The sequence below is a fragment of the Fukomys damarensis genome, unplaced genomic scaffold, assembly GCF_012274545.1.
Source record: "Fukomys damarensis isolate Sample0158 unplaced genomic scaffold, DMR_v1.0_HiC HiC_scaffold_8, whole genome shotgun sequence".
Lineage (NCBI taxonomy): Eukaryota > Metazoa > Chordata > Mammalia > Rodentia > Bathyergidae > Fukomys > Fukomys damarensis.
Window position 1 is genome coordinate 22,994,481 of NW_022900920.1, and position 10,639 is coordinate 23,005,119.

Sequence of the window (10,639 nt, forward strand, 5' to 3'; positions counted from 1 at the left end):
TTTTTTTTTTTTTTTAATTTTTTTAGACATGGTCTCACTATGTAGTTGAGACTGAGCTGGAACTCACTATGTAGCCCAGGCTGGTCTCGAACTCAGTGATCCTCCTGCCTCAGCCTCCCAAGTGCTGGGATTACAGGCATGTGCCACCACACCCAGCTTAAAAGGCTCCTCTTAAACTCACAGAGACAGTGAGTGGCAGAGCCAGTATTCAACCTCAGGTCTGATGACAAAACCTGTGTTACTAATGACTGCCATGGAGTACTCACCTATTTGAAGGAACCCCCGGAGACACCTGAACTATGTTTTAATCATAAAGGCCCACCAAACATTTCTAGTTCTCCTACAGGGTGCTCCGGAGGATTTTTCTTCGTAGGCTCCTAGAAGTTAGGTGTGGCCGCAGGACTTACCCCAGCCGAGGAAGCGTGAGTAGAGGTGCTATGTCATTTTGGAGTGGAGCAGAAGTTTTAGGAGCCAGTGACTCACCACTGCCTCCTCTCCTGCTCTGCCAGGATGATTTGCAAAGCTCCAAATGGTGCATGCTTCATCCTGGTTGGTAAAGCAGTGCTTCCCACCGAATTTATGCAAGTTAGCAAGAAAAAAAGCCTTGTACTCAGCCACTCGGGATGCAGTCTGTTTGTTATGGTGGTCTAATATAGCACATCCTGATTAGTGCAGCAAGTGTGGTTATATGGTGACTAGGAAAGGGAATTCTGTGAACTCCAAGGAGTGCAGTCCACCTAAGGAGAGATGGAGCCACTTACTTTTTCTTTGGCAGCTTGCCGGAATCCAGCAGGAGTGCCCATATCTGATGGATTCCTGCCATGGCTATCCACAAGATGTTATTTCTCTGGACTTCCGAACCTTTATAAAAATAAACAGTAGTTATTATATATCTGTTTGATTACTATGAACACACTGATTCAGATATTTAAATTCATGGGCGATAATATATTCATAAATCATCTAACAGAAAAAATAAAAATATATGCAATGTTCTAACTTTGGAAAATTTTCTCTGTAAAAGGTTTACTTCTTCAGACTTACAAGTTTATCTGTAAGGATTTCGAGTGTTCTTTTTGTTTTTTTTAATGCAGCATAGTGTAATAATTCAGTACATGCATACAATGTGTAAGGATCACATCAGGGTAATTAGCAACTCCATATCCTTAAAAATATACGAAATGTCCTTAATAGCAGTATGTTTCTTTGCCTCTCTCGGCACAATGTTTTTAATTGTTTGATTTCTCAGTCTGACAGAAGAAATGCGTTGACACAAACTCTCCAAAGAAACTCTGCCAGTCAAATACCTAGAGCAACCCCACGAAGTTCTATACACTAATATCAGGCTCTCCAAGCAATTTCCACACAAGAACTGAACTGAGAGTTCAAGAAATATATATTCTATAACTGTATAAGATTTGGGACTCACACATAAATTAGAACAGCTATTTAAAAATCCACTAGCTAACTGGTTATGAAATTAAATAAAAAAGGTAATGACATATGAAAAGACTAAGAGTAGGATATATTACAATACAGCTATTTACTAACATTAATAATAAATGTTCTATTTTTTGGTCAATGATGTCATAACAAAATGTGAAAAACTATATTGCTAAAATTAATTCTAAGGTTACATTATTTAACTATTATAACAATACATTCTGAATTAAGATATTTTAATTAAAATAAACTTAGCCAGACACTGTTTTATACCAAAAGAAATATCTTAGTAAGGCTACTTTATTTTTATTTTCTGTAATTTCAAGTAGTCTGTGTCCATAAGGAATTTTTCTTCTGCCTTTCCATTTAACAAAAAAGACCCCTGTGATGATGATGATGATGATGATGATGTTGTTTTCAAGGAACCGTGACTGTTGGATGCCAAACACTTAACGGAGATTCATCCTGAAACAAGTATTGTTTGGAAGCCTAAATTACAGACGAGTAAATAAGCTTGGCATGGTGAAGTTAGGTAACTTGCCAGGCTCACCAAGGCAGCATGTGAAGGAATGGCTTTTGAACCCAATGCCCCTAACCACTGCACATGTTGCCTCTTTCCCTGTTTTTAACTGCTACCCAAAAAAGGCTCAAATAATTTATTTTATTTCAATTTTCTTACACAAATGTGTGTATAAACATAAATTTTACTGAAAGTGACACTGGTGTCCATACATTCCTGGGATTCAGTCTCTGTGAATCACTTCAAAACTAGATGAATAATGTGTAATAGGACAAAAAGGGCTAAAGGTGGAGGGGATGAGGAAAGGGGAGGGGAAAGGAAACAAGGGGAAAGAAAAAATATGAGAAAAGGAAAAAATGGAAACAAAGTCTTTGTAAATAGGAGAGGGTGGAGGGGGTGAAGAGAGGACAGGGGTGTGGGGAAAAATGAGAACCAAGATCTGTCATGTAAAGTTGTAAGATCCCAATGATGAATGTAAATGTACTGTATACTTAAAAAGAATCAATAAACTAATAAAAAAGAAAAACAACCCCCCGCCACAAAACTAGATCAAAAGCTTTCCACAATTAATTTTTAACATATCACAATGTACCTCCAGTTATTCTAAGGATAATACTTTGGGACTACTAGACTGACCAGGTTGCCTAAGCTAATAAAATATTCCCTTATTTTAGAAACAGTGACATTCAAATTAAAGGTTCAAAGCATGTGGAGCACTCAGAATAATGCTCAGAGGTAGCAACTCTCAAATGTCAGCCAGCATTATTATTTAATGTATCTGGATCTCAGTTTCACAGGACGCTATAGCATTAGGGCAGTAGAAATACATTTACAAGCTGAAGCGCTGTTAGACGGATGGGCCTGAGGGTAAGATAACACAGTGTCTTTTACTTGAACTTTAAAATTTTATAGTAAGTATTAATGATGCACATATCACCAACGATATTTCACAAAGCCCTCAGTTTACAATTGCTTATTTGTGTTAAATCTGAGGTAAGTTCAATAAATCCAAGATTATAAACTTTTCAGCATTAATCAGTTAAAATGAGTTTGTGTTTCTGCTTAGACAATTATTAACTAAGGCAATGGTCAAAATAAAATATTAGAAAGTAATACAAAAAGATACAGCCCCCAAAATGAATAATTCCCATTAACTTTAATTTGAAGCGCTTCCCATTCATAATATTTAAAAAAGTATCTTTATTCAATATAATTTTAGAACACTACATAAGGAATTGCAAATGACTATGGTTTCAAGCTCACTATTCAGCAGGGCATGGTGAGCCATGCCTGTAATCCCAACACTTGGGAGGCTGAGACAGAGCAATCATAAATTTGAGTCCAGCCTGGACTACGCAGTGAGTTCAAAGCCAGCCTGGACTGTGAAACAAGACATTGTCTCCAAAACCAAACCAAACCAAAACAACAAAACGTTCACTACTCTGTCCTCCATTTTCTCTGAACAAACTAAGTTGTTCTGATGGTCATTCAATAGACCTCTAAAGGAAGAGAACCCCGGGTAGCATCTCATCCTCCAATTCCTTGGCTGGGGAACCAGGTGCCCTGGTTAAAGCCTGACTGCAATATATTGTAATCTGTGTGCTTGTTGCCTCTGTCAACGAGGATATCATTGCCAACTTCATCCGATCACTGAAAAGGATGAATAAGGCAGCAAATACAGTGACAAATGGCACATGTTGGGTAGTAAAAAATATCTGCTGTTGTTCAACCCTTAGACCAAGCATGTTCCTGTTCCTCTTCCTAGGGTGCTCAAACCCCAGATGCCAAAAATCTCTGCTCAGACTTTTTTCCTGTTCTTCTCTCCAACAAAACACATGTACATATACTTTCCAGCTCTCTAGTCCTTACCTTGTCTTACTTTTCTTTGTAACACTTACCACTTTCTTACATTATTATTTGCTTACTGCTTTTCTCTTCTATTGAGCACATCATCTAAGCAGCTTTGTTTATTGTTTTATTATCAAGAACTAGGATAGTGCATGGCTCATAGTAGATACTCAGTAAATATTTGTTGAATAAACTTTCTCCTAGATATCACAAGAAAAATGGTCTTTTTCTCATTATACTCATAAGCCCTAAAGTTATCCTCATGACGGTACTTCCTAGTAGCATTATGATTCATCTCCAATCAAAGAGTCTGCTATAATGTAAATCTGTGCCATTTTCCTCTTAACACTGATTCTAAATGGGGTGAAATTCCACCCTAAAAATAGTTTTGGGTATGTGATGGATATTTTGTATGGTAATACAGTCATGCCAGAACATTTATATGATGAATAATTATTTTATTATAAATTACTTTTTTCTTCTTTATATTTTAAAAATATGTAAGTGTAGGTGGGTTACATTGTATGAATTTCAATTTTTCACATAATTTATTATTTTAATCATGATAAAAACATTTAGCACACTGGGACCAAAAGACAACTTATTGAATTTTCCAGACCAGAAAATAAACAGAAAAACATCAAACACATAAGGGTAAATCTAATAAAAATGTATATGCTCTCTTGACTGAGAATCACTATTACACAGTCACACAATATCAGATGAAATACTCCATCCTTCCAGCTCCTCAGGTCACATACCCTGGTTACCATGGTGCTCCTTTCTTTCACAGGCCAGAGGGAAGCCATCAGCAGATCCTGTTGGTGCTCATCAGAATACACCCAGAATAGGACCACTTCTCAGCATCTTCACCATGACCTAAGCTACCACCAGGGGCTACTGCAAGGGTTATCTCCTAGCTGGTCTCTCACCCTGTTCCCACTCTAAGCAGTCTTTTTCTCAAGAATGTCCTACTTGAAGATCATTTGGGAAGGCTAAGGCAAATTTAGCTATCAGCTTTAGAAGTTTTAGAGCCTCTGTCTTGGCAAAGGAGAAGTATGCTAGCAGACAAATGAATACAAATCAAATATGGCCTCCATGATCTGGATCTCTAAGCACGTCAGTCTAGCTCAGCTGGCAAAAGCTTGGCAGTGATATAAGTGTGAGCACTTGCCTATTCTTGGTCTCTGTGTACTTATTTCCAAAGTAGTGAAAAAAAGTATAGAAGCAGGGGTCACCTCAGATCAGAGCTCAGGGGTTTTGGGATTGTATGAAACTAATGATAATAAGAATGACGATAATATGATAACCATAAAGATCATTTTCTGTGTTTAAGCAGTAAGCTAAGCACAGTACATGGATTATTTTCTTTAAGAAACTTGAATCTGGGCCGGGGATTTAGCTCAGCAGTTCAGTGGCCTGCCTTGCAAGCGCAAGGACCCAAGTTCAATCCCGGGAACCAAAAAAGAAAAGAAAAGAAACTTGAATCTGGGCATGGTGGCGCATAGACCTATAATCCTAGCACTCAGGAGGATGAGGCAGGAGGATTGCCATAAGTTTGAGGCTAGCCTGAGCTACACAGGATGTCCCTGGCAAGCTTGAATTACATAGTAAGATCCTGTCTCAAAACAAACAAACAAACAAACAGCAACAACAAAAAACTTGAGAAATATTATCACCTTCATTTTATAAAGAAACTGAAATTCAGAGATTAATTTGCAAAAATTCACACAAAAAATCTGGACTATGGGTTTGTTAGTGAATTGAATCTAGATACCAGAGTTCTGATAAGAATGGAACTACAGAAGGCAGCTTGTGGTTTTTCTGTTCAGTTCTCTGCTTGGGTCCTTTTCTTTTCCCACTTCTGGCTCTGACCCAGGAACTTGGCTTGGGCCAATGCAGCAAAGTCCATCTTCTTGTGACCAGAAAGCGAGGTGTGATCAAACGTATCCGTAGCTTCTTCTTCCAAGATGTGAAGCTGGGTTCCCTTTCCGCCCTTCTTCCTCTGACCATGCAAGTGTTCTATGGTTGCATAATCTCATAAAAAAGTGTCTTTTCCAATTCTCTACCTCCTGCTGTTGGTTTGGCTCAAATTATCTAGCATTTTTTGTGAATTTTATGACAAAACTATCATATAGTAAAAAGGACAGTAGAAAACACAGTACTTTGTGTGTACTAAGCCCTACTAATCATCATAACCTTCACAACCTGTGAAACTGGTGCTATTTGTATCTTGCTTTCCAATGAAGAAAGTGGGGCGTAAGTCAAAACTATACACCTACTGAGACGCAGAACTTGGGAACCCAGGCAGTCTGGCTCCAGAGTCCATCTCACAGAATCACAGGAGCCAACCTTGTAACAGATTTTCACTCTGCCTAATGGTTTGTTTCACCAAGGGCTTAAGACTGTTTTTGCAAACAAAATGAAAGTTCAAAAAAGGAAAACAGTAAGGAGGCCTGGCATTTCCCATATCTATCAAACTAGTAAGTGTCATATTAGTAATTTATGCTGTTTATCCTAGAATTTGGAGTCCAAAGAATGTAGCTGCATTACTGAGTATGGCATTATTTTGGATCCTTCTAACAAGAGTGTGGCAATTATCAGCATCTCAAGTTTAAATTAAGAGTACAGTTACTATTTTCAACAGACACACACACACACACACACACACACACACACACACACACACACACACACACACACACCAAAAGTGGAAATGTTTTGGTGATAAAGGTAAAACCTCTTGTAACTATCAATAAAGATTAAAGAAACAGTTTCAGAAAACAGGAATACAAAATCAACAAATGACATATGAAAATCACCTGAAATTTAACTTTTTAAAATTCTGTGTTATTATAATCACCCTCTTGAGGGGCTCTGTGAAAGCCTCTTATTAGTGTAAATGTGTTTGTTTCCACAAAGTCTAAAGCTCCTATGAAGCAAAGCCTTGAGCCACTGAGGAAAAGTAGGAAACTGTCACCCCCATGACACAGGAAAAAGTCAATTACAGTCGGGAAAGGACAGAGGAGAAAACTCCACACTAGGGAAGGGTACAGAGCTGTCTTCTGCTAAAGACCCCAACCAAACAAGCAGAGGTCTTCTGCTGGGAGAGAAGCAGCGCATTCTTCAGCTGGTCATAGACACAAGACAGAGTTTAACTACCAGAGAGGAGGAACAGGGACAATGAACTGCTCCCCACATCTTTTCCTCAATGCCCAGGTGCTCACAGCCATACCAGATGGGGTTCTACCAGAACAACACAGAGCACCACTATTGCCAGTGCAGACCTGGTGCAAAGCAATAACAGCAGTCTATCCCTGGGAGCCCTGCAAGGTGGTTTGGAGAGGACCACTTTGTAGCTCCATGGGGTTGGATGACTCCAAGCTGAGAGGGTGGTGCACTGCCCCACTTATCCTGCACTGGGGCTACCCCACCAAACAAGAGCAGCCCGAAAAAGGAAGCGGAAAGCTGTGATGCAGTGACAATCACAGAAATGATAAAACCCAAGCCTAGCCTATTGTCACCCCAAATAGACCTAGCTTCCCATAACAATGGTATAAATCCTATTTGTCTCAGTCTCTACAGTTTTACCCAAGATGACAGGTATATAATACAAAATGAAAGAACACACATAAAAACAAGGGACAAATGACTCATTTCTGAAAAACAAAGACAATGACAGAACCAGACTCAGAGATAACTCACAATTTAGAATTATCAAACTGAGACTTTGAAATGACTATGCTTACTATGTTAAAGACTCCATAGAAAAAGATAGTGAACATACCTAAAAAGATGGAGGAGTTCAGCAGAGCAATGACTCTGTAAGAAAAATAAAACAGAAATGCTATTTCTTAAAAAGCTGTGATATTAGAGATGAGTGATTTCTCTAACTGGCTTATAAGTTGACTAGACTCACTGACCCTGAAGATAAATCAAAAGAAAACTGCACAAAAAAGAGAATATACTCGTGTGTGTGTGTGTGTGTGTGTGTGTGTGTGTGTGTATCACACACACGAGTATATAATGAAGAATCTGATATAAGAAAAACTGGAAGTCCCAGAAAGAAAAGAAACAAAGGGTCAAATAAAATAAAGTAAATTGAAGAGATAATGGGTGAGAATTTCTTCAAAATAATAAATAATAGGACATCAAACCACATTTCAAGAATTCCAGGCTGGATAAGTCCTAGATGTATCACTCCTAGATGGTGAAAACCAAAGATGAAAGTCTGAAGATGACTAGAAAAAAATATAAACAAGAGAGAAAATTAAAGCAAAATTTGGAAAATCCAGAAGAATGGAGCAACATCCTGAAAGTATTAAAAGAAAAAAAAAATCTTTTAAATGGAGGATAAATAAAAAATGTTTTTAGGTCAGAATCAAACAAAAACCCAAAAGAAATCATGCTGTAGACCTGGATTAAAAGAAAGTTTAGAAAGAAAAGTTCTGGATTAGAGAAAGTTCTTCAGGCAGAAGCAATGATTCCAGACAGACACTTGGGACTCAGAAAACAGCACTGTGGAAGACTAGAAGCAGTTTGTTCCATTTCTAGGCATTTGCCCAAGAGAAGTAAATACAGGTCACCACCACGACCACCACCACCACCAACAAACGTTGTTATGGGAGCTCTGGTGTATTTCTAATTATCAGAAACTAGAAATACTCCAAATGTCTACTAACTGGTGAGTACACAAACTGGTGAGTACTAACAGCTTCTAGACTACTTCTCATCAATAAAAAACAATAAACTTCTGGTATGTGGAACAACAGGGATGGATCTTGAAAGTTTCATGCTAAATGAAAGAAGCCAGATGTAAAGGACTAGTACCCCGAGGAACAGCAAAGGGGGTCACTGCTGCCAATGGCTGGAGTGGGTGTGGTGAGGGTGGGAAGACAGAGGAAGGGGTCATGAGAGAACTTTTGGGGTGATGGAACCACCCTACATCTCAATTATGGGTAACAGGCACACAATTGTACACCTTTGTCAAAGTTCTCGGACTAATACCTAACAAGGGTAAACTTTGCCTCACTGACGTATGAAAAATATCTTATCAACATGAAGTCAATGTGACAAAATAGTATAAGAATCTTCTCTCAAGTTTTTGACATAAAGAAACAACAACCAGTTTTCAAAATAAAAATGCACTTGTCATATTACATAAAACACATTTCTTCAAGAATTTTTGTAGCATCTGATTACTTTTAAAGCAAAAATACAGCATATTAACAAATCACAGAAGCCATATTATCCAGCATATAATCACTGACAGTGCAGATTATCGACTAGTATATTGAATAGTTGGATTTAAAGTATTAAACGTTGCATAAGAAAAGCTAAATTTCTATCTAGGAAAAATGCTGATTTAAAGGGCCCAGGAAAGTTAATGGGATTTAGGCACATTATCTTTTCTATAAATACTTCTAAATCAGGTAAAATCTAAAGTACTTAAGAGACTGGCAGGGTTTTAACCATTATGATAAAACATTTTTCAGGTTACTGTCTAGAATCAGTGGAGTCAGCCCAGGCCAAAGTACATTTTAGAAACTTGGCAAAGGGGTGTTAAAAAAAATTTATCATAGTAATTATATTTAGTGCATGATGACATAATTCTGAGGCTATTTAGAGTGACAATCAAAACAAGAACAAAGTTGAAATTCGCTTTTGTAAAAATCAGTTTAATATTCATTATTTTTGTCTTTATCACTGCAGTGGCATACTTTAGTTACATACTTAGGCACTACTTAAAATAGTTACATGCATTTAGAAATTACATATAATGTACAGTTAAAATAATCAGGGGTATTTCAAGTCCCTTTCTCTAACTTCTTGAAGAATGTTGTTTATTAAGCTGGGGCCCTATAAAACTTTTTGGTTGTATTCATTTTGTTTAAATAGCACTGAGTTGAACTCAAGGCCTTGTGCATGGTAGATAATATGCATTCTACCATTAAGCTACATTCCAGGCCTGTAAATTTTTTTAGTACTAAAAAATGTAAGGGTTTAGACCCGGGTGTGATAGTATATCTGTCACCCCAGCAGTCTAGGAGGCTGAGGCAAGAGGACAAGTTCAATCCCAGCCTGGGAAAATTAGCAAATTTATCAGGTCCTGTCTCAAAAATTAAGGGGGTTGGGGATGTGGCTCTATGCAAAGGCACAAGTACTGAAAAACAAAACAATTTAAGTGTTTAAAAGGAGAACAACTTTGCTTAGCCACAGTCTCTTCTGTGTTTATTCTCACCTGCTTACAGAAGTTCTATGATTATGTAATTTAAATATACATGAACTACTGCAATAAGAATGCAAAAAACTTTCTACTTTGAACAAAAGCACACCATTCGGAAAGACTTAGTAAAGGCAAAGAGTTAAGTCAGACTGCTTAAGTAGGTATGGAAAACACAACTGCAGAGAATGAGTAAATTTTCTTTTCACAAAAATCTAGTGGACGTTGGAGCTGGGGATTTAGCTCAGTGGCATGCGCCTGCCTTGCAAAGTGCAAGGTCCTGAGTTTGATCCCTAGTGTCCCCCAAAATCCAGTGGATTTCAATGCTCAAGTTTCTTTGCACATATTTTTAAAATCTCTCAACTACCCTTTAAGGAAATCAAAACAACATGTTTGAATAGTTAAAAAAAAACAACCACTGTCAGTGGCTTCTCAAAGGCTTTATTCCTACATCAAAAGATTGGCTTATGCCTGGCATAGTGGTGCATACCTTTAATCCTAGCTTTCTAGGAAGACCAAGGCAGGAGGACTGAGTTTGAGCCCAATGTCCACAATTTAGCTTAGCAGACTGTCTGCAAAAAAAAAAAAAAAAAAAAAAAAAAAAA

The 10,639-nt window shown here is 37.8% G+C and overlaps 1 protein-coding gene across 1 annotated transcript in view; it reads right to left on the reverse strand.

Moving 5' to 3' along the window:
* The window catches only part of Nhlrc2 (NHL repeat containing 2), a 57,152-nt gene that overhangs the window by 9,156 nt on the left and 37,357 nt on the right, over positions 1–10,639 (reverse strand). The window contains exon 7 of the mRNA XM_010634665.1: positions 762–861. Within this exon, the coding sequence (XP_010632967.1) occupies positions 762–861 (100 nt within the window). The remainder of the gene's footprint in view (positions 1–761; positions 862–10,639) is intronic.